Source organism: Botryllus schlosseri, chromosome 14, assembly GCF_051294905.1.
Source record: "Botryllus schlosseri isolate E-star chromosome 14, Bs_hap1, whole genome shotgun sequence".
Classification (NCBI taxonomy): Eukaryota; Metazoa; Chordata; class Ascidiacea; order Stolidobranchia; family Styelidae; genus Botryllus; species Botryllus schlosseri.
Window position 1 is genome coordinate 18796550 of NC_137249.1, and position 25169 is coordinate 18821718.

Here is a 25169-nt window from a genome sequence, read left to right on the forward strand (position 1 = left end):
GAATTAACAGTATGACGTCACGTGACGTCATAAGGTTCACGTTCGCGTTCACACAGAACCTTTCCAAAGGTTCGCGTTCACGCGAACCTGAACCTTTCAGAGGTTCACACCATCCATAGTATTTAGATTATCGGAATCAGCGCGACCATTACATTTCATTAATATCAGTGATTATAAATTCTAAGCTATTTACCATGAGATTAAGCGCTATCACAGGTGAGGCTTGGCCCGCCTGTACCTCATCTGGGCCTTACACTTCTTCTTTTGCGCTTTATTTTCGAACAATAAATATTCTTCCTAATCTCAATAATAAATATGAAAATTCCGTGATTTTGAGAATAAAAGTGTTCAAAATTTAGTCATTAATAAACATCGATAGAAAATGCCAATAATCAATGCAGGTTTCACAAATCTCCTTCACTCATCTCTGACGTATCTGAGGCACTGCCTAACTTGCCGCCCCTAACCCCACGTCACTGACACCCTTTAGTGCAGTGGTTCCCAACCTTTTTCGTCTCGTGCCCCCCTTGGCCGACATTTGAGCTAAAATTCCCCCCCTATGAAAAAGTTGCCTATGACTAAACAAATGTGCTTTTTAACGCGCAACCATTTGTTGACCGGGCAATTAATGGCAAAACATATTCAGATATGCCGAACTATGGCGAATGCGAACCGCATAAACTTTGGTAAAGTACAGTCAAATTTGACCTGTTTTTGACCGGTCGGGTAGCCGCTGACGAAAAATAAATCACCAAGTCCGCTTGCTATGGACTTGAGTTGAATAGATGAATTTGGTATGTTTTTCACTTTAGCTCATATGTTGGCTTAAAAAGTTAAACGATTTCACTAGCGGCCTTGTGCTGAATTCGGCTTGACGTTTTCTTGCTTAATAGCAATTTCGTCGAGAGGCTGTCGCGGACCCAACGAAATCGTCTCGTGAGCCTCACTTTATCTGGGGGTTTATTATCTACAGAAGGCATTTAAACATACACCTAGCTTGAAATCCGCCAAAGAAACATACAATTGTAAAGAACTAAAATCTTTAAACCCAGTGTATATTCCAATACAATGTCAAAGCCAGATTCCCCCTAAAAACATTAAGCCAGATTCCCCCCTAAAAATTTCAAAATCCCCCCCCCCCCCCGGTTGGGAACCACTGCTGTAGTGGGTATGGCGCACACTACGAATCCCAACCCATCCCATCCCGCCCATCCAGCCCCGTCCCGCCCATAAAACCTTAATACCCACCCACCATATGGTAGGGTTACCATACTTTGGAATCCGGAAAGGAGGACGCTTTTACCAAATCAGAAAAGTTGGTTGAACAATCTTGGCTGAAAACAGCCGATTGATCTTGAAAATTTGTTGAGTTGACTAGATCAAAGGTCGCTTTATTCGACTCCCGAATGACCCGCTCGATCGTTCGTGTTACCTATTTCCCGTCATTTATGCCGACTTTCAGTTGAACCTGTCCATTAGTTTAGCTGTAAAAGCTTTAAAGTAGGACGATTTGCCAAAAAGAAGGACAAATCCTCCTAAAGGAGGACGTATGGTAACCCTGCCATAGGGTATAATCGATTAAACTTCTGAGGGAGGGCTTCCTATCTGCATCTAGTTGTTAAATTTTGAGAAGGAAGTCCGTCAATGACATTGGTTCTATGAAATTTTGATCCTCTCTGTGCCCAAGTGTTCGGAGTTAGTGGTAGAGCCGGTGAAGGATGATGACTTTGAAAATGCAGTGAGCGTAATTGCACATCGTTCAATCATGTTCACGTCACACGGATAAGACTATTTGTGATGAGCTGAAATGAAGATCCGCGTCAGCAGTTTGCGCATGCACATCTGATGGTTTCGAACCTTTTATGGTCGCGACTCCAGCTCCAATTTGAAAATGTTCCGTAGTCCAGCTCAAAGTTGGATAAGCTGAATACTAAAAAAAGTCAGCACCTTACTCGTAACTGATTACGTTCAACATCTTCCCGATCCCCAGAATAAAGGCACACGACCCCCAGGTTTAGAACCACTGTCGTTGACTAATAGGATCCAACGGCCTTAACCTACTCTATAGGAATATACCGCTATCTTATATAATTGCGATTATAAGTAGACTTGTTTCGGTCAATGATGGTTACTTTTCATTCTTTTTATAGCATTTTTGCAAGGGTCGTAGACCCCATATTAAACTCTAGATACCTGACACTAAATCGCGCACAGCGCTAAGAAAAATTTCACGTATCATACATCTGCTGAAAAAATTATATTGTTTATGTTGATTTACGAAAGTTTTTTGCCTACTTCATGCCTTCAAAATTACGGAGATTTGGGCATATTTTAGAATTTCCTCGTGGACGCAGTTAAACCAGTAAAATTCCGGACATGTACGGAAAATTCCGGACGTATGGCAACCAGACATGGGGTAATCGCGATTAGTAATCGTAATCGATTACGACGATTACAGCATTTTCAAGTAATCGTAATCGCAGTCGATTACATTCGAAAAAATTCCGAAGTAATCGTAATCGTAATCGACTACTTCCCATATCTAATCGATTTCTTAGTGAAAGAACGATTACTTTTTATTTGTACAAGGACTATGACACAAACTGAAAATTCGTGAACAAGGAAGAGATATTATACCAGGTTCGCGATAGCACACGCGTCTGATTTCCAAATGCTATTGCTCATTATTACGTCAGAAGTAGCCTATTAGCTTTGCTCGTCGATGCGTAAGGAGTATCCACAGTAAACAGATATTCGATGGACGTAGCCTACATAAGTGTGATTGTAAGAACACCCGCCGCGCTGTTTATCAGGTTATCAACACGTTCCACACGCCACTCCCTCGCAGCAGGTTAATTAATCTTCATTCTGCCTAGTTTAAAATAGTAACTTATGTATTGATGTTTGACTATGCTTAGTTAAACGCAGTTTGGCCGTTGCTTCTTGGCGAGCAGTAGGCCTACGTAGTACGTACGTACACCGGACGTAGATTTGAAATTTTGTACTCGCCAAATAAAACATTACGGTTTCCACAAGGAAGCAGTAAAAATCAACAGCTAATGATAGATATCATAACCGTGCCGTCTTTGCCGTTTCTCGTAACGGCAGCTTGCAGTACATTATCTGTATGAAGTTGAACGCAGAATTTTATGTTCGCTTCAGCGGGCCCCGGCTTCATCTTATTCTCATGACTCTAGTTGAAACGGGCGTCAATCGTTATTTCACAATTCTTTACTCAACATTGGGACCTGCCGCCATGGCCATGGGCTTCCATACCATGTTAGCGTGGGCTGTAGCTAGAATCTGGACCTAAACAGCAAGTTGTCCCCCAGTCCAAACGTTGGTCTTTGTCCCCATAGGGTAGTATTTTCAAGTTAAAGACTGAATATCGTCCATATTATTGGTAATTGCATTATATTACTATTAATTTTTAATCCTCTCTCAGCCCCGAAGGTCAGATTTACCTGTAGAGCTCGGAGCACGCGTAATTCATAATTATAACGTCCGGTATCTTGTTATAATTACTTCAGCTTATGTTGTTAATTCGTGACCTCCGGTCTGTTATATAATCAAAAGATATTGAAGTGGTGCAAAAACGTTGGTGAGACGCACCCACAAATTGTCATGTGTTTAGTACTCCGTGGGTCCCCCGGATGGCATTTGCATTATGAGCTCCGATTGGAAGGACCGGACTATTAGTCACGTCCACCCAGCGTGGGTATTGACAATGGACACATACCCAAAGTTTCGGCCAAGGTCTTTCTTTAGTAGCACACTTCGTGAAGTCGCATGTTGGTCGAAACTGGGTATATCTTTTGGTGTGTCGTGGCACGGTATTGACTGGCACCTAAATGCCTATTACTATAAATTAGGGTTGCATTTAAAACAAAAATCAATGTAAAACAGACATGTTTAAAACAATAAGGCCCTTGTTTAAAAACTTTTTTTAAAAAACCACAACGTCACGAATTTAAAATGGTGACGACCTAGTGGATTGAGATTGACAATTGAAAATATATGGGGTAAATATAGCCCCTTTCACGAAATATCTGGACCATAACTGTTGAACAGACTATTTTGAGGGTTCCAACCAATGTTCCCTCTAATTTTTCAAGAGTCTGCGCAAACACGCCAACTCACTGCGCAGGCCCTCGGACAACAGTGCGCAACCACCCTCCAATAGGGTGATAAAACTAACTACTGGGGGGCTTCGCCCCCCAGACCCCCCTACAGCTCTAGGCTTCTTCCGGTACTTATCATGTACATTGGGTGCCCATTTAGTAGTAGCATCCCTAAACGCGCCAAGCGCGAAAAAATTTAAATAATTCATGAATGCATCGGCCAATATGATCATGAATTGCATATATATTGCTATCAATTTTTATCCTCTCCCTGCTCACATAATCAGATTTACCGGTAGAGGTGATCCAGTAAGGTCTGTTGGAATAGATAGGCCCTCGAAATAATAATAAAACATCTTCGGGCGTACCCGTTGATATAATGACTTCGTTACATGATGCTATTTCGTGACCCCCTATCTGCTATGTCAAAAGATATTGAAATCGCCAAAACGTACTAAAGTAAAAGACGTACGCACGATTTCAAATTGGTACTTCTTAACTGGAAAATAATGGTCCCTCGATATGGCATTTGTCTTGTTGTGGGACTCGGATCGCCAGAACAGGAACATTGGACGCCAGCCATTTAAGCGCCCATGGACATGGACAATTACACATATATTTGTATATATCGAAGTTTTCGGTCAGCACCGGGGCAGTCTTTTTCTCCCAAGGTTTTCTCGCTGCTGATCGTTCTGGCGCACTTCTTGGATTCGCATGTTACATAGCCTTTAACCTCATATGTCTTGGCGCGTCATGGTGCGGTAATGGCCGACGCCCAACTGCCCATTTCTATAAATCATGCCTAATTTTTGTTGGGAAAGAGTACCCAATAATCAGATATCTTACAATAATAAAACGCGCCATGGTTTATGTTATTTCTCGAAATAATTTTGGTCCCCCTTCGAGCTCATCCCCTCCAATTGGGTGGTTTGGGGTGCGAAAGTTACGGTCCTGAGTAAATCTTACGCAATGTTCATGCCACGCGGAGAAGACTATCATTCGTTAGTTTCTCGCACATTAACTTCGAGCTAGCCCATTGTTATTTATAACTTTGTTAAACCATGTTATTTCGCCATTCCTAGAAAATAATGCGCTATTGAAATGATATCAGTATCGCTCACGTGTACGAGGTCATACTAAAAAAATATCTTCCGTGAAGCGCACGTGATTGTGAACTCTCATTTCTTCACGGAGCGCAATAGTTACCTTTGCGGGGCGCACTTATACCTCGGTTTCAGACGTCAGTGATAACACTATTTGGCCCTGGCAATGTTCCATCTTAATTTTCACGAATCTGCGCGCCTGCGTGGTTTATTGGACAACAGTGCGCAACAACTATAAAAAAAACATCATTTCTGATTTTTTGTGCGCAGCGTAGATTTTCTGTGCGCAGAGACCGTTTCAGCACTGCGCATTTGCGCACGTGCGCAGCTTAGAGGGAACATTGGTTCCAACCATCCCATATCGATGTACGTCGGCCAAATCGGGTGGTAATTGTTCGTAGGCTCATACAAAATGTTTTTTGGAAAGAGTTTACACAATTATGGCATAATGTTTAGGCTTACCATATTTTGAAAATGCAAAAAGAGGACACTTTTTCAGAAATTTGCAAGATACAAAACCGGAGTAGAATTCTCAAAAACCGGTGTATTTTTCCCACTTTGCGGTCGGTTGACTAAAAAAAAAAAAAAAAGGTCTTCTTTTCGCTCAGAGCTGAAATCACCACTTTTCCCTCCGAAATACCCGCCTGAGCTTCACTTCTGCGCTAATTTGCGGCATATCACTCGCAATTTCCTCTAAATCTGACCTAAATTTTCAAAAAAGAGGACAAAATCTCAAAAAAGAGGACAAAAGGGCGTCCTCCGAGGACACTTTCAAAAAAGTCAAAAAAGAGGACAAATCCTCTTAAAAGTATGGTAAGCCTAATAATGTTACAACTTGAAAAAACACAATTTAGTTTTTTTTTAAAGCCTTTGTTTATAAAACACCGTTTAAAATATGTTTTTAACAAAGTGTTTTAAACAACCATTTGTTTTAAATGCAACCCTGCTATAAATTATGTATGATTTTTTAGGGGGAGGCGTATGCATTTCAAAATCAAGCTATCCAGAGAGAATTTTCAAGTTAAATATATCTCTCGAATTGACTGTATAATTTATGCTGCTTTACGAAATACTTTTGAGTCCCCTTCGATCTCGCTCCTCACCCAATTGGGAAATTTGGGGGCGGCGGTTATGGACCTGGCAAGAATGCAAATCGTTGGGTGCGATAAATCGACCTCTATAAAATGGGCAATCGGTACATCATGCCGTAACAAGCAAATGATGCATCTTTTTTAAAGGAAGTTTGTTATCTTATTAGGCCTTTTCAGCGCAATCCATATATTGTCTTCCGATGTAACTTCTAAGATGCAAAATAAATGTAATCGTGAGTAATCGTGATTACTTTTCCAATGTAATCGTAATCGTAATCGACTAGTTCCTGATTTTGCTGTAATCGTAATCGTAATCGCGTCATTCAGAAGTAATCGTAATCGCAATCGATTACATTCATGAAGTAATCACCCCATGTCTGATGGCAACCAGAGTTGGATCAATTGTAATTTGTAATTGAGCTAAATATAATTAAGTACATTTCTCATGTAATTAAAATTGTAATTGAAGCATTTCTATTTTGTGTAATTGTAATTGTAATTCCAATTCGATAAAAATTTTGCCTAATTACAATTTCAATTACTGTACATTGTTATTGAAACCTGACAAGCACAACATAAAATAATTAAGCCTATTTACATCGGTGTGCTATGCGTGCCACGTTAAACTAGATAATTCAGCCATGCTAAACTGCAGGGTTGTAATGATTCCAGTCTTGACACGATTCAAATCCGACTCGAGTCATGATTTTCTGTTGACTCGACTTGACTCGAGTCATTTCCTCAAAATAAGGATATGACTCGTCGGCTCGACTCGAGTCAATCTGTGTATTGACTCCACTTGGACTCGAGTCTCAGACGGCCAAGACCGACATTTCATTGTAATTTCGAAGAATAGTAAAATATCCACACTGTTGGTATTTCACCTATTGGCACTGGTACTTGAAAATGCGACCAGAAACTGTTAAAAGTGAGGAAAATTAGTATATTTTAAATGCGAACCATTCGACATCACTAAACAGAGTTATAAGAAGGGGTTTTAACAAGACTTTAATTCGAAACTGAGCACTGAGCACTGAGCAGTCAACGCAATGACTTGGACTCGGACTCGAGTCATAATACCATGACTCGGACTCGACCCTCAGCTCGCTGACTTGGGCTCAGACTTGACTCGGTGGTGAATTAAAAATGACTCGACTTGACTCGAGTCAAATCTATAAAAGTGAGAGTGATTTGTGACTCGGGGCCTTGTGACTTGGTTATAACCCAGCCAAACTGTTTCCCATACTTCAGTAGCAACAGAAAACTTGGTAAATTGCAATAAAGTTGAAATCCTAATGTTTCAAAAATGGATGAACAGAAAATAAACTCTTCCGAAACCACTGCTGTACCATTTCTTACACCACGGTCAGGTTTTTTTGTTAAATCTTTGACCAGTACTGGGGCTTGCTGCAACAATTTCAAAAAGAAATTCAAGGATTCAACCATGGCTTCATCAAACTTGATGAAGCATTTGCAGAGATGTTCTCCCAATCAGGGCCGTAACAGCACTTCGTCAGCCCCCCCCCAAAACTTTGGTTTTGGGCCCCCCATAGGGTTGTAGACCTAACTTCTGGGGGGCTTCGCCCCCCAGACTCCCCCTCCGGCCATACACTCTTGACCATGATTTATCTTATTCGTTGGGACTTTGTTTAGTGGTTCAGCTTTTGTCGCCTAAGCGCGCCAAGCGCGCAAAAATTTCTAGAATTCAAGATTGAATCGGGCAGTATGATCGGGAAATGCCTATATTGTTATCAATTTTTATCTTTCTCTGCTCACGTAATCAGATTTGCCGGTAGAGATGAGTGAGGTGTGTTTGAAAAGGTAGGACCACTCAATAATAACTAAACATCTTCGGGCGTATACCCGTTGGCAGGAACGAAACAGCACCTCGTCAGGCCCCCAAAACCATTGGTCTTGGGCTCCCATAGAGTGATAAAACGAACCCCCATCAAGTTGTTCGCGTTTGTCACGAAATCATCTGTACTGTATTATGAGCCAGCACGAGGCGCGAGAATTTTCGATAATTTATGATAAAATCGGTCAATCAGATCGGCGATTGCATATATATTATACTACCAATTTATTTTCCTCTCTACTCAGGTAATTAGATTTACCGGTAGAGCTGAGTGAAGTGTCTTGAAAACGGGAAGGCCCGTGAATAATAATTAAACATCTTCTGGCGGGCGGACCCGTTGATATGACTTCGCTACATGATGTTATTTCGTGACTTCCAGTCTGCTATATCAAAACATATAGAATCGCCCAAACGTAGGCTTCTAAACTAAGAGACGCACACGATTTCAAATTGGTATTTCTTCACTGGCATAATTTTTTTCCCAGCGGGATGGTATCTGTCTTGTGAGGTTAAGATTGCAAAGACAGGAACATTCGGCGTCAGTCATTTAGGCGCCTATGGACAATTAAACCTATTTGTATTTTATATATAGAACGCAGTCTTCGGTCAGCATAAGGGCATAGACCTTTTCGGCCAAGGTTTTCTCGCTGCCGATCGTTCTGGCACACTTCTTGGAGTCGTATGTTATATGGCCTAAAACTTGATCGTATGTGTTGGTCTTGGTGCGGTAATGGCCCAATACCCAATATTAAAGATATATGGCTAATTGAAATCGCGCGCAGTGCGAAAAAATTTTGAAAAATTGGCGTAAATTTTCAAAAAATACTCTATGATTTATGCTAATTCACGAAATAATTTTGGGCCCCTTCGATCTCGGGCCCCCCCCAATTGGGGGGTTTGGGGTGCGGCAGTTACGGTGCTGCTCCCAATCTTACCCTCGATCTTAGCCAAATTTAATGGGACCAGAAACCTTTCGCACCCGAATGTTCATCAAATGCAATCCAACAGTTTTTGAGCAAGTGAAATTGTAAATGCGAACCAAAATTTAGTAATTTGTAGTTATCAGGAGCTTATTCTTTCCTTTTGCATTTATTTTAAGTTTACAAACCATATCGCTATCAACCTTATCTCTGACGCCTTGCTAATTACATAGCATTTGCCTTACTCAGCTCTGTGTATTCGTTTGATCGCCATTTCATTACCCGTCTTGTAGCCTATTCGTTGTTAGTCGTTGCCGGTCGCTCAAACTTCTGGTTGTTAACAGTCGCTTAAAAAAATTCTGGGTTTGTATTTTCAGTACACTGGTGATTAGGAATAGTTCGAAAACGTTCGAGTTTTTTTTAACTAAGGGGTGCTCTGCGTATCATGAATGAAACATGAATATATAGCTTCTGATTGTTGCTAATTAGGCCTACGTCGCTATACGGTTGTCAAAGAGCACCTCTCTGCCGAATCAATTACATGTTTAACCAGCAATTGTAATTGTAATCAATTACATGTTTAATGGTAATTGTAATTGTAATTTGATATTTTTAGCATCGAGTAGCCTAATTGTAATGTAATTAAAACATGCAAGGAAGTAATTGAAATTGTAATTGATCTGAATTACAATGTAGCTGACTGGATGATCCGCGGGAATCCCTAAGGATTGTATCGCTGCAGCCTGTATTATATTTTCATTCCAATTTTGTTCAATAAAACTGTCTGTCTGTAATTAATGTAATTGATCAAAATCTGATGGCAAGCCTAGATTACATGTCCTCTAAAGCTACGATGACATCGCTACTAACATCTCTAATGGTAAATCTGAGAATGATAGCGCAATATGCAATATGCAAGTAACAATATTTCGCGGAAGTTATTGCACGACGGTTTTCCATAACATTCTTTAACAAATAGCATTACGTGTGTAGTGAAATGCAATGCAATAAAAAATGCACTAAAGGTCCAAGACCATCTGGGGGTCTTTTACCTCATCAAATTTCAGGCGTCCTCGGAGAATATTTTCGATTTCTTGAAAGAGGAGGACAAATCCCCCTAAATGAGAAAGTATTTTGTAACCCAAGTAAGTGAATAATCTAGTAAAATATGGCATTCTCAAAATGATTGCAGTTGTTGCGACATTTTTATATAAATATTTTACCGATTTACTGATATCTTGTGATTTTTCACGCCACTTTTAGTGATATTGTTCAATCTGGAGTTGGCAACGCTGCTTCTGGAATGCAGAAGCGACAGCTTGTTGTGTTGTGACTCCTTCACGCCCGTGTGGTGGCGTGCTTGTTGTGGCCGCACACAAGATATTTTGAGTCCGCATCTGGCGATGAATGATTACTCGATTAGTGATTGCGGTAGTCGATGTGCGATTATCAGTGGACCAATGTTTTGTCGGAAGTGGACAAAATGTGTTTGACGTATCTGGTGTAACGATAGACCTACGCACTAAACGCAATAAATATAATTTATACCAGGACCAGCCTACTATCCCAGCATTCTCAGTTACCGTCACAATAATATAGTATATTTATTACTATTAATAGCATTATTCTCGCACGCCAGCAAATAAGCAATAGTATAGGCCTATTGCTATGATAGATGGTGTTTATCCAAAATGTTGAATATATTAACATTCTTTTATTTTATAACAGGGGTGGCCAACCTTTTCGGCCAAAGGGCCACATGAGATTTATGAACCATTGCACGGGCCAGTTGAATGTTGATGACCTCCGATAGGAGCGAACCGAATTAGGTAACGTTGAAAACAAGACTTATATTACTACGCTTGAAACTGATAACAATTATGTCATGAAAACTCTGTGCGATGGTCAATGTGCAATGTGCATTCATGTCCTGGTCGCGCAATATTTTTTCAAAGGTAATTAATGAATTCTATCAATAAATATGTTACTTGCATATATTGGGGGTCGCCTCTGTATACCACTGGGCTCATTTGGCAAGGACAGGATTATTTGGCGTTTAGACATAGCAATATCGAAGGTTTTGGTGAACATGCCTCTATGGCTCTATCATTTTGTGGAAATTTTTCATAGCCAACGATCTCGCTGCGAGCGCGCGAGCGAAGTCGCATGTAGGATGACACGTTATCTCCTAATTGCGAATGTAGTTAAACTCAATTCCGTAAAATTATTCATATTTATAATTCTCAGGAGGAGCCTCCAATACTAAATGCAAGAAATCGAGTGACAAGAAATCATGCAAAGTGCTAAGAATAATGTTGAGTCAAATAAATCTGCTACAAAATATTCTACTTTATATGGTCATATACGAAGAACTGCGATAAAAGTGGCTGGCCCTTGGTTACGCCAATGCGTCGGAATTGATTTTTTAGTCATCATCAATTTTCGAGGTCAGGCTAATCAAATTTTGGTTGGCCTTGCAATTTTTCCTGATGTTATAACTAATTTCGAGAATTGCCTCGCGGGCCACGGATTGGCCGCCCATGTTTTATAATTTTGTGTTTGTATGTTCAAAAAGTCCACTTGCATTATATCTTGGCGCCCTACCTTTTTGGGTTATACAAAATTTGGGTCGCGTCTTTTTGTATTGCAATGCCAGTACTAAATTCATCTAACTGATTAATTCCTATACATCTCATTCTAATTTTTCAGAATGGGTCATGGAATTTTTTTGCTCTATTTCATCACTTATAATGCTCTATATTCTACATCAGGTCAATCTGAAATTGCAGCTCGTAGACGTAAGTGTATATAAATGTGATTATTGAAGGAATCAAACCTTTCCACTTGGATTTATATAATCACGAAGAGGCAATGTCAACAACATCGCGTGGTGGCAAGTCGCTGTCGACACAGCCGATGCAAAACATCAACAATCCCACTCATCAAACTTACGGACCGTTTTTTCTTGAATATTCTCTGATGGCAGAATAGTAAGTTTTTATTTAAAATGGTTCATAAATAGACCTATCTTTGAATGTGTAGTCCAGCTTCATTATGCCATAATATAAGCCACTCCTACGTATGTATTTGTTCCATAAAAAATATGAACAGATTAGATTCGGTTTTTCATATGATGTTACTGTTTTTGATACCACATTGATGTGGTAAATAGTCCCTCAACATAACCCCAGACAATTTGGGTTGGTCGCTGACATTATGGCAATACCAGTACATGTCATTAACTTGGTATATTCGGCACGGGGCCTTCATATTGTGAGTTCGTGGAATGTCAGCCCTCTCGTTACATTTCACCAGACATTTTGTGAAGAATTCAATTAGTAACGGAACAATCGTAACCTGTTCATTAATCCCTATAAATCTTTCAGCAATCTATTGAGAGCACAGAATTTGCCTGGCATCTACGTAATACCGTCAGCTAGATCTCCTCTTGGTAAGTGCACAACTATTAGTTGCTTTGATAAACATTTCATGTGTCCCTTTCATTCACAGTTTGGTTCGGTGTAATTTTTCTTCGACATGGCCTATATCAGGACGGCGTTTTCAAATTTTGTGTTTTAATACCAGCAAATTATCCTGATGGTGACTGTCCGGTATGTATACTCCATGTTAAGATTTTGTGTAGAACTGTCTCTAATTAATCTGATGTCATATCCGCATGGTGAGGATATATCCTGCATATGCTATCTGATGGAAAGATGTGTCTTGAGAAGGAAAATATTTTATAATAGCCCGCCATATATTGTATGGATAATGTTGCCCTATCCTACTTTATCTTTTGAAGATCCCATAAAATCGGATATGGTAACAATTTTCAGTGCGATACTCTATCCATTCTTTACATATATTATAGATTCTACATATCCCTATGTTGCAACTTGCATGTATATTGGCTAACCATTATTTTGATGGTGCAGGTACCTCTCACTTCGTGTCTCTCAAGAGATAGGCTACGCTACACAGACATTCGGGATAATAACCTAGTATTTTCTAAAAAAATATGTTAACTTTCTACTGTTGATTTTTTTAGAGAATTGTATTTGAGCATCCGCCATTCCATCCATTGGTAGATGAGAAAACCAGTGAACTGGATGTAAAAAGGGCTTTTCCACAGTGGAAGTAAGACCATTCTCTTTTTTTAATATGCGGCTACACTATCTCCCGTTATCTGTCTCTCTTCAGGCGCAACGTAAATCATATCTGGAACATTTTACTTTTTCTGAGAAGAATATTTTTTAAAATTGATACGAACAAGTCTTTGAACGAAGAAGCCGCTGAATTGTAAGTATGGTAATTATAGAAATCTGGTATTTGCATTTATAAAGTAGACTGTCTCGAGCGAACTATCGCCATGCTCGCTCTGTAAAAATTTGCTTCTTTTATAGAGTTAGAGTGGATTTTGAAAGTAGTGTTTGTGGTGCCCTTTTCCCAATGCACTTTAATTTCTCCCAATCTACTTCTAAAACAACTTGAGTACTTTGCAGACATCAGGTTTTCTACTACAAATAGTTTTGACATGTCAATGACTACTTTGACCACCTCTTGCTAGCAGACTGTTTGACACAGTTTGTGTTCCTTGAATCCGGGTTTATGATAAGCAAGATGTATTGATTGCCACATATTTCTATAGGTATGAGAAGGAGCTTACAGCGTATAAAGCCAAAGTAGTTGAAAGCATTGATGCCAGTAAATTGCATCTGTACGACCCGCCAAAGACGGATGATCCGTATGAAATCAGGTAAATGTTACAGAGAAATTGTAAGGCAATATATGAAATGCAAAAATGTAATCTTTCAGTAGCCTACCAGTATGCCTATGCATATTGGCAACAAGGGTTGATGGTCGTTAGGATTACAAACTTTCAAGACAACATACAGACTATAACCTTCGAAATAATAAATTTGACTTGCAGATAAATTAATTTTGTTATCTTGAATATTCACTGCTCTTTTGCTCATAGATCACAAATGTCTCATGGAAAAATTACAGTGAATAAATTTGGACCAATACGAAATGTAACATGGTGGGACATTCTGGTCATAATCTCATAGTGTTAATTTTATTATGTAAGCGTGAGCTCGTTCCTTGCGTGGTCAATGGTCATGGTCACCAAGTCAAAATGAGTCCATGATGTCAACCCCAAATCATATCCTGCCATGTCGTTTGGACTATATTTTATCTCCTCGACTAGATAGGTTTTATCTTTTTTCAGACACTGTACCTTGTCAAAATTTCTAGCATCCAGTATCCAAACATTTCTGGCTTGGTGGCTTATACCGTAGGAAGAACCAACCCATGGTGAATAATGAATTTTATTTTCTATTCTCAGATTTGTTCCTAAGGAGGAAAAACTTCATGAAACGAGGAAACAAGCCATGGCCAAGTCAATACGCGAAAAGGTTTAGCTGGACTTACAAATTAAGTAGACAAAATGTAAAATGATTTGGCAATGCTCGCATACCCGATGCATGTGTAAAGTTATGCACAATGCTGTAGCTCACCGACCTATTCCAAAACCGATGCTAACCATTAACCACCCATTTCTTAGTCCTTGCATGATTCTTCAAAATTATATTTGATTTCAGCTCTGATATGGTTAATATTGTTATTCATACAATGTTTTCATTTTTACACAGGCTGATGGCGGGAATGTTCAACGCCGTGGATATTCGTGGGTCGCACAAGGAATGCCAGTGCTTTTTAGCAAGCTGCAGAACACCAGAACCGCCACGTGAAGATCACACACCAGCTATAACTGTGGTCTGACCATATATTCCTGTCAACAGTCATCACATGCCTTGGCGTTGGACCCAGCTGCAAGCATTTCATTGCCTTTATTTTCGAAGAACTTTGACACGTTATTAGCACAGTGTGGTTGAGAGGTAAAACAAACATGATACAGCACCAATATTTCGAATCTATCATTTGATTGATATTATGCTGTTAACTTATTAAGACAGCTACATTGTCTGAAACCAGTCTCGAATGCTCCGACCATCTTGCATGGAAAGCAGCTGGAGTAGACCTACTACTGGTACCATTATTTTTGATTTGTGGTGACTGAATTCCTTGCTCAATTTTATGGACTTTCTTCTGAATTTGAAAATAGTAATATTCTTCTGAATAAAATACTATTGTCAATAATACATGTGACAATTCACCTACGAAGATGACAATTGGTGCACACTACTTTACTTATTGGACACATCTGTATCATGCAGGAATGGTTGATAAAAATGTATCTTGATAGGTTGGAAATTTCAATGACGATAGCGATTGCAATTTCACATTGTAACAGGACAGAACCGTTTTAAGGCAAACAGCAGTCCATAGTTTTACAGGAGTGCAGTATAGAAATAGGTAAGATTATTCAAGCATATATTTTGACAGCAGCAATTGTACAATATCTTGTAAGAATATCATTTTATGAATCACTGTCAGCAGGTTCATTCTGTGCAACGTTCCAATTTTTATATGAATATACTCCATACATAATGTGGCCTACAGTTACGAAAGTGACAGATACTATGACATGGACCCCAAACTGTCCAGGTTTCGGAAGTGCAATGACCAACATAAAATGCAACAAATCCATAAGGCTGTTCATCGAGCTTTGGACACCACCAACAACCCCCCTCTCATGCTCCTTGATGTTTTCTTGAAATAGCTGTGTCGCGGCTAGGTCAAACCCCCAAAGCCCAATTCGTCCCAGAACAATCCCAATCATAAGCATGGTTATTGATAAATAGGAAGACGGTGGCTGGACACCATCTTCACATTTCAACAAGACATTTTGATGCTCGTTCACCTGCGACACTGTGGTGGGAGATAATGCATTAAACTGCAAAGTGACGTTATTAGATTCATACGAATTAGAATAATCATGGTTTAGCACTGGCAGGTATATGAACGGGCTACCCGCAACAAAAATCGAGGCGAGACATGGAACTAGGGTAAGAACTTGGCATAAGGAAGCTAAAAGACCAGTTTTAACTGTCCCTATTCTCGATACAAGAGGAGAGTACATGAAGGTGGACAAAATTCCTGTAACAGCACTAGCACCAACAACGATACCCACTAGAGAAGCACTGAAACATTGACTGAGCATAAATGCATTAGAAATAATATCAATACCGAGAACTGTCATGTATAAAAATGAAAGACCCAGTCCCACTAAAACAGTGGATTGTGACATGTATTGCTTCCAGCCTTTTGGTATCAACAAAATAAATTTGAACATTGAATACAATTTTCCAGGATCCTCACTATTCTTACGGTCTAGCTCAATTCTGTCCTCTGGTGCTGCAGATGATTCTTCTCCCAGTAGTGTTTTGTCATGTTCAGAAGGATTCTCTACAGGAATGGCACTCACATTTTTAGATTTAGTGGCCAATTTAGGGGTGTTGCGGTACACGCTTCTCAATATGAAATATTCAAAGAACATAGATAATATATTCCAACCGGCAATAAATCCACAGCCAACTTTGAAGGATCCAAATGTGATGATTAATCCACATACCAATGGAGCAAGCAGCTTCGTCAGTAAGTCAATTCTTCTGAGCACGGAATTAAGGCTGGAAAGCATAGACTGGTCACCATCAGCAATGACTACTATCCAGTCCTTTTGAATTATAATCGACAATGCAGTGCTGGCCAATCTTGCAACCACTCCGATGACTATAGCACTGACCTTTGCAAACATCAGCAAGCCGTAAGTTTTACTGCTCATTGACTCGACAGTCAGAAGAATAATGGCATAGCAAGCAACGGAACTGTTTTGAATCAGAAGGGATAGTTGAGCAGCCCGCAGCCGGGGCATCTTATCAATCCAATTTCCCACCGAACTTCCAAACATCAGTACTGATCCTGATATAAATAGTCCGTATATTGCTGTGAGAATCAAAGAGTTCGAATCCAAACGCATGAGGAATACTGCAACTGCATAACTCCACATTCGATCACCCCAAGACGACAGGCAATGGCCCAAATAAATCATTCTGGATTTGTTCACCATCTTCCAATGCTCAGCTTTCGAGTAAGTTGTTTCGTCAGAGTAACGAGGTTATTGAGTTCACCGAGCTGTTACTTAGGCATTCTCGTATTGAAACCCCTCGTCCGACCATAATACCCGCGGCCCGCAAGGCAATGCCGCTGTCGGCTACTCGGCGAGATGTCAATGAACTGAACAATGAACATTAAACACTTCAAGCGTAAACACTGACTAAACACGGCCTCAACGCACTCTTCAAATCCTGTCTGCGCAAGCGCATACACTAAAACAGGGATCTCATTAGGATATTTTGGAGAAACCCGTATGTGGACGCTCTAAACACCCAGATCCTATATTTCAATCAATTTTCTACGACTTACAAGATAGCTGTGAAACTGGAAACTGACAGTCAAGCTGACATCTTAGGCTTAACCCATGATATTGAAATTCTTCATACTTCATACTTCACATTTGCTCGTTCTAACTATACATAGGCCTAAGTAACCGACCGTAGGTTAGTTATCTAGTAACTGTATACAGTTGAACACAGCGAAGCCTGCGACTATCGCATGCATTCGATACTACGAGACTGCTGTTTTCCTCTCGACGCATTGTTATGAGACAACCAGAGCCAATAGTAGGCCTCCCTACATTGTATCAGCGTCTGGAAATCTCAGGGAAAAAACCCAGACGTGGGATCTCTGCACTATATGACTAGTGACTACGGTGACTACACCAAAGAGTGTACAGTTCAATGTACATTCTTTGCACTGCACTAAAATCAATCAGTTTTATTTTCATCATTTCATAACACCACAAAACTGCGATACAATGAAAAGATAGGAATAGGCGTCGAAACGACTTGGAGTAGTCTTCGAGATCAGACAGCCACCTTGGCCCAGGCCCGGGGTGTCAAACTCAAATTGCTTCGCGGGCCGGACTCGTACCTTCAAATCACTCGCGGGCCGCACCAGTCAACTAATTCGAAAATGTTACCTGATGCCCTATTTTTAACTTTAATATCAAGTATATAGACATGATAGTATTTTACATTGTACCACGGATCATAGGGGTTTTATTCTAGCAAGCAGCAACACTTTATTCGCGGACAATGAAATTGGAAAAATACCATGATTGGCCGGTTGAATACGGATATGAACCGCCAAAACAATGGCGCTAACGACGATATAAGTTGGCATATCTATGCTCCGTCTCCTTGAGTCGTAATCTGGCGTCAGCCCTGCGCAAGAGGAGTGAGGAATACAAGAGAATGAGCTGTAAACGCGGACGTTGGAATTTGATTCATTATAAATCTTAAATCGCGATTCGGATTTGTCTGGAGGCTGGGCACCTTTTGAGTCGGAAGTGTCACCGCAGTGCAACCACATATATTTGAATTATATTGTTGTATAGATCAATATATTTATATATAAACTGCATATAGTGGTAGCATCGGCGTTTTCGCTTCTGTGAATAACTATGTTTGTGGTATAATTTTCCATAAAACTCTGAACTTAGTAGACTTACTGCCTTCTCGAAATCGGGTTACAATGTTACCGACTTGTTCCTAATGGCAACTAGAGTGAAACAACAACACTGCAGCCGGGTGGTAATAAGATGACCTATGGATATGTCCGACATTTGCTGTCTTGGGGAATTATTTAATGGAAGTATTTCCTATACATAAGATCTCAACATTTGTTACAAATGTGCTGGAAAATAAAAGCATGTTTCAATCTACTTAGAATTGCTCCGCGGGCCGGATGCAATGGTCTGGCGGGCCGGATGCGGCCCGCGGGCCGTATGTTTGACACCCCTGGCCTAGGCGAAGTAAAGAAGAGGCATGCACATTGCACACTGAATGAAAAGTAAAGCAGAGAATATAAAAAGCAAGCGACAAAATGAGGTGGCGGGGTCCAGCATACTTGACGAAGCAATGCGTTTTCTTGTATTCCGACCTACACACGCGTGCCGGCGATCTTAATTTGCGGTTAAAAGGAGTTCGACCATGTAACATGGTGCGTAGCAATGGTAGCATGTGGGGTATGGGATGATTATATATTTTCATTGTGCAGATCCATTATCCACGAGACCGGCATACCTGACGAGCCCTGGTAGCCTATATACCTTTGCTGTGTTAGTTTGTTTATGGAGCAAATAAATTCGTGAATACCTTGATTCTGGGTACCAACGTATAACCAGGGTGAAAAGGGCTTTCATTACCATATTTTAGTAATTCGTCATCATCTGCTCTGGTTACGTTGTTACTAGGGCAAGTTTTTGTTGCCCTTGAATCGTGGGAAAGTTGCACTTAATTTTAATTAGAGATGTAGTGTAAAGTTGCATTTATAATTTTTTAGACATATTAGGATATGACATGCTCAAAAAGTTTAAGAATTGCGGGGTATCTGCTTAATCTGCTATCTGGTATCTGCTATCTTCGCTATTGAATCGATCATGCATACATTTTATGTTATTTAGGTTTGAAGCCTACAGAGCTGTCAAATTTGGTACTTTCATATTTCACGGATGGCCTAACGAGACCACCGAAAATTATACATATTTTGTCTGTCGGTACGCAGCAAGAAAATAACACAATGCGGAAATAATCTTCCGAAAAAAGCCAAACATCAAAGCGATAACCCATAAGACAAGTCAAATACCCCACCAAAAACCCCTAGGTCTGCAAACTTGACAGAAGGCATGCAGGAGATGCAGCAAAACTCAGTGTTGGCGACTTCAACAAAATCAATATACCGTAGCCTGGAAATAGACCCCCGCGGTGAATATGTAATTATCGGCGACCTAGTCCGTCAAAGAGGGAACGATCTCAAATTTAAACAACAGTGAATCAATCAAGAGATCTATTTATACATAGTTCAGGCACGGTCGTTACATAACATGGTTGTACACACACAATGTACAATGCGATAAGACACAATGCGATGTCATGAACAGATAGGAGGATGTAGAACGACACACATCCACCTCGGCCTAGAGTGCCCGATGTCACAGTTCTTTTTCTTTTTCTTTCAACATCTTTTTCGATGTTGATCTCTTTGAAGCCGCGGCCCTTTCCACTAGTTCTTTTCCATTCATTGTGAGTGCTTTCTTTCGTCGGGTCTTTTTCTGGGCTTTTTTTCAGGGGGGCCCAGATAAACCTCCGGCGGGAATCGAACGCGGTTCGCCTGCGTGCTGGGCGCTTATCGTAACCACTACACTATCTCCCCGTAGCTCCCCGTAGCTCCCCATAGCTCTTTGTTGCGCAAATCAAAGAGAGAATCATACCAGAAATACATAGCATGGTTTTTAATCACGACTTTACATTTTGCGCAATACTTGATGAAAGTTGCAGCAAAAAGTTGCAAATATAAAGAATATAAAAGGTGCAAACAGCTTAAAACACCGTACTACATAAATTTTTAGTATTTAGGAAGCTCCCGGAAGCTGTAAAAAATAGTTGCAAAAGTTGCAAAAACTTTCCCTAGTTATGACGTCGGGTAGCAATGTAGGATATAGGTGTCGTCATTGATCAATCCCGTATCCCCGAAACCGGCTTCGTAGCTCGTCGTCGTGGTTCGAAGATGTATTTATGATACACGAATGCGTCGGTTTCATCGGGAGGAGTAAAAATACGCGCAATATAATCATCTCTCACTTTGGGAGTCATTTTAGTGCAATTGCATATTATTCTGTTGTCAATTCAAAATTGCTACATCATAAAGAGGGGAAGGAGTTGAAGCGTCTCAGCGATAAAGCTCATGGAAGTAGTAAAATACCACAGAGTTACCGAAAAGCCATACGCACACTGACTACAAACATATCAACTATATCAGTACCAGTTCAATCTTCATCTATCGATATGTGAAGCACTGAAACTACACGCAACGAAGTATGGGCTGGGGGTCTGGATATTGACTCCGCTTGCGTTACTCAGATGGTGCCAATGCGTTGTTTTGAGGATTGTTTGCCGTTGGCTCGAATGCAACTTTAAGTTATAAAGAGAGGCAACTTATTCGTCGTTTATAGCAAATTCTCATCGAGCTGAACTCATGTCGTGACTACACTACAAGCGATCTTATTATCACCTTTACCATAGGTAAAAGGTCAGCGTCTTGATAACTAGAATCGGGATTGATGAAAGACCAATATAGGTCAATTATCCCCAATGCAGATTAGCAAATATATTCACGTGCATAGACAACAATTTCCAGATACCTTCCACGCAAATACTGCGTACAGGAAGTGTCCTATACAAACGAAGGCGATTGAAATGAGTACCAATAATCCAAACTGACTTGGATCTGGAAGCGCGATGACCAAAACAAAATGAATCAAGTCCATCAAGTTGTTGACTGAGCTTTGAACACCATTGACGATGCCTCTTTCGGATTCGGCCACTTCTTCCTGAAACAGCTGAGTCACAGTTAGGTCAAACGACCAGAGGCCGATTCTAGCCAGAACGGCGCCGCCCATTAGTAAAGACAATGACAAATAGGAGGAAGGCGGAGACACTCCGTCGATGCATTTCAGAAAAAGTCCATCTTCCGTATGCGGCGTTGTAGTGTTGATAATTTCGTGCGATGGTGTTGAATAATACTCCATCGACGGTGTAGTGGAGACAAACGCGGATGACGCGTTGCGATTCTGCGGCAACAGAAAGAACGGACTACCGGCAGCGAACACCGAATACGCGCATGGTATGAGAGTCAGCAGTTGCGCGATTGACGACAGCTGACCAGTCCTGACCAAGCCAATTCGCTTTGATATCGGCCCGAACGCGAAGGTCGATATAATCCCGGTAATGGCACTGGCAGCCATTAAAATACCGACGAAAAATTCGCTAAAACACTGATTATAAGCGTACGAGACGGTTATGGAGTCGAATCCCAAAACGGTCATGTAAAGGCAAGCAAGGCCTATCCCGGCCAGAGATACGGACTGGGACACAAACAGCCCCCATCCTCTGGGAATAACCAGTATGAAAGCAAATACACTATGGCAACACGACGCCGGCTGCTTGATGTCAGTTGCGTCATAATTACTAGATGAAGAGGATCTCCTACTTGACGTTATAGTGTCGTTTTCATCTGTATAACCACCAACGATGTTCTGAGATGCACCCGCCAGTAAAGGTGTTGCTTCGTCGTTTTCGTGATGGGCATGGTGGTGATGGTCGTTATTCTTCATTGATGTTTTTACAGCCAGTCCCGGCGTGCTATCATACACAATTTTTAGCATTATGTATTCGACAAACATTGATATCACGTTCCAACCGGCAACGAAGGCGCACCCGAAAGTCATCGAAACGAGGGTGATCAACTGTCCCACAGCCATAGGCGCGAGCAGCTTAGTAAACAAATCGATTCTGCGCAGAGTCGAATTAAGATTAGTCAACATCGCATTGTCGCCTTCCGCAATAACGACAATCCAATCCTTCTCTAACATGATTTTCGACGCCGTACTTCCCAAGTGCGCTATAGTCCCGAGAACAACACACGCAATCTTCACAAAGAGGACATACCAGTCTGCCTTTATCAGAGATAGCTTATGAACAAGCAAAATGGCAGCACACGCTGCTATTGCGAGATCTTGAATCACCACGGATGCCTGAGCGGCTGGAAGTCGGCGACTTCTGTCGATCATTGTTCCGATTACGGGTCCTAACGTTAGAACGGATCCCGCCAATGTAACTCCGTATACGGCTGGGAGTAGAAGGTTGTCCGACGCCAAGTCCATAAGAAAAAGCGCTATCGCAAATCGCCACATGCGATCGCCCCATGCTGACAAAAAGTGGCTGACGTAAATTAGGCGGGCACGATTAACCATGTTTTTATGTACCTTTAACTACAAAGATTGTTCAGAAATCTAGTTAAACAATACGATATAGTCATTAACATAGCATTTCACGCGTATAGACCAAGCGATGATTGGTAATCTACTGATAATATAAAGCAGTGGTTCTTAACCTGGGGGTAATTACCCCCAAAGGGATAATTTGCCAATTTTGGGGGGGTAATAGACATTTTTTTAAACTTGTAACGCTGCACTGAAATATTTTGAAACGTAAATATGAATATAGGCTAACTTTTATTTCTGCGCGCTTGTATCTATTTTGTTTCACTTAACACACCATGCCTGCTGTGATACCATATTAACCACTAGTGATTATGAATAACAGGGTCGAATGTAGTTTGGTATAGTGCTAGGTAAGTCCAATTAATTTAGCAGTCTTGGGGATCATATATTGTTACGCATGCTGGCAAATTGAAAGACAACGAGGGTCGTCCAAGTTCAGCTTTACACCTATAATGCAGTAACAATATCATAGAAATAGAGTTGTCATTATTGAAAAGTGTAGTGGTCTAGTCTAGTCAGAAAAATAAGTTTAACATCATCAAAATACCTTCGAAGAAACGAGGGAAGATTTTGGAACCTTTTGTGTTCGCCTTCAAAATGAATAACCAATCTTTCTCAGCATGAGACTGAACTTTCTGATTGAATTTCAATCAACTTATTGCCGTGAAATAGGATTTTCTGCGATGGTATCTATCAAAACGAAGTATCGAAATAAGTTTGCGATTGACAATTACATGAGATGATGTCTATTATCCTCCCTTTTGTCTAGATGTGACCACCGGATAACACAAAAAGAGCTTCAGCCTTCCCATTGACATGATATTTTCAACAGGAATTTCAGTGTACATCATGACGTCACGTTATGATGTGATATTATGATGACGTCACGTTATTTTTTGAAAAGGGGTAATTGCATCCCATCATTTTCTTCTAGGGGGTAACGATATCAAAAAGGTTAAGAACCACTGATATAAAGAATAAAAATACTGAGTGTATTCAGCATTGCAGTGATGTGGACTACGAATTATTTCATGAGCCACATCTTTCGTTTCGATTAGAAATTCTGTTTCCACCAAAAGTGAAACACCAGTTCGCCGTCATTTTATTACAGATACGTACTTCAAAACATTGCTACAAGGCGATAAATGGACATTGGGACTAGGTCGTAGTGAAGTGACGAACGATAAGTCACTGAGTCTCGTCATAGTAATCTGGGTACTCGAAAGTACACACCCGAGACAAATCAGTTGATTGATCTGACCTGGCCGATATTCAACAAAATAAAAAACCCTTTACTCTATATAAAATATTAGTCAATTGTAGGCCACACATTCTTATTGGGCGCATCGAGCCTGTCCTGTCTAGTGTGCATTTCCACATTGCCCCATGGCGCAAATTTTCTCAAACTTACGTAGGCCTACGTATCGTGGAACGTCCGATCTTTCCTTATGGCCAGCAAAATTCTTCTACATGAAAAAAAAGTTGAATTTGCAAAACTGAACTAAAATGACTATACCGGTAGTTCATTGCGCAATATAATCTATGCTTATCATAAATTATGGCGTCATAGATAAGTTACCATCAATGTCCCCTCTAAGCTGCGCACGTGCGCAGTGCTTACACGGTGTCTGCGTATAGAAAATCTCAGCTGTGCACAAAAAATCCGAAGTGATGACCTTTTTTTAGTCGTTACGCACTGTTGTCCAAGGGTTGGCGCAGTGAGTTAGTTAGTGCGCACACACTAGTCAAAAATTGGAGGGAACATTGGTTACCATGTAGAATTTGTGACTGAGAATGTGCGGCTGGTTGGAGTTGCGAATTTGGACTTGGAGATGCGTACCGACTAAAGGACGCGTGCAAAGCTCTGATTTACATGAAGAACAGTTGAGTTATAAAATAGCTGTGGAAATTGCAAAATTGAATTCCGACATACGGCTGAGATCTAAGGAAGCGCTGGTACCTTTAAGAGTAGTTATAAATGAATGCCTATCGACACTATCGGAGGACGCTTTGCCAGCCTTCCAAATCACGATGTATCAAGGAACATGACACAAACAATACGCAATGCGGTGTCAACGGCGCTGCCGAAAATAAAACCCCACGTGCATGCCGAAACCTCGGAGATAAGTTCGTCGCAGCACCGAGATAGCCTATGTCGAAACGGCGGTGCCGAATAGTCCCGTACCCGAATGGCGTATATATTGGGGGGATG

The 25169-nt window shown here is 40.7% G+C and overlaps 3 protein-coding genes across 3 annotated transcripts; 1 reads left to right on the forward strand and 2 right to left on the reverse strand.

Moving 5' to 3' along the window:
- Positions 1–11844: 11844 nt before the first annotated feature.
- On the forward strand, positions 11845–14967 carry LOC145456397 (AKT-interacting protein-like). Its single transcript, XM_080334514.1, has 8 exons — positions 11845–12080; positions 12477–12541; positions 12601–12701; positions 13139–13227; positions 13291–13389; positions 13739–13846; positions 14438–14507; positions 14745–14967. The coding sequence occupies exons 1-8, from the start codon at positions 11962–11964 to the stop codon at positions 14841–14843; spliced, it is 750 nt and encodes a 249-aa protein (XP_080190640.1). The 5' UTR covers positions 11845–11961; the 3' UTR covers positions 14844–14967.
- A 472-nt stretch (positions 14968–15439) lies between these two features.
- Positions 15440–17260, reverse strand: LOC145456284 (solute carrier family 40 member 1-like). Its single transcript, XM_080334363.1, has one exon. It carries the CDS (start codon positions 17120–17122, stop codon positions 15533–15535), a length of 1590 nt encoding a protein of 529 aa, XP_080190489.1. The 5' UTR covers positions 17123–17260; the 3' UTR covers positions 15440–15532.
- Positions 17261–20379: 3119 nt separating this feature from the next.
- LOC145456271 (ferroportin-like) lies at positions 20380–23046 on the reverse strand. Its single transcript, XM_080334350.1, has one exon. The coding sequence runs from the start codon at positions 22925–22927 to the stop codon at positions 21287–21289; it is 1641 nt and encodes a 546-aa protein (XP_080190476.1). The 5' UTR covers positions 22928–23046; the 3' UTR covers positions 20380–21286.
- Between the last annotated feature and the right edge of the window lie 2123 nt (positions 23047–25169).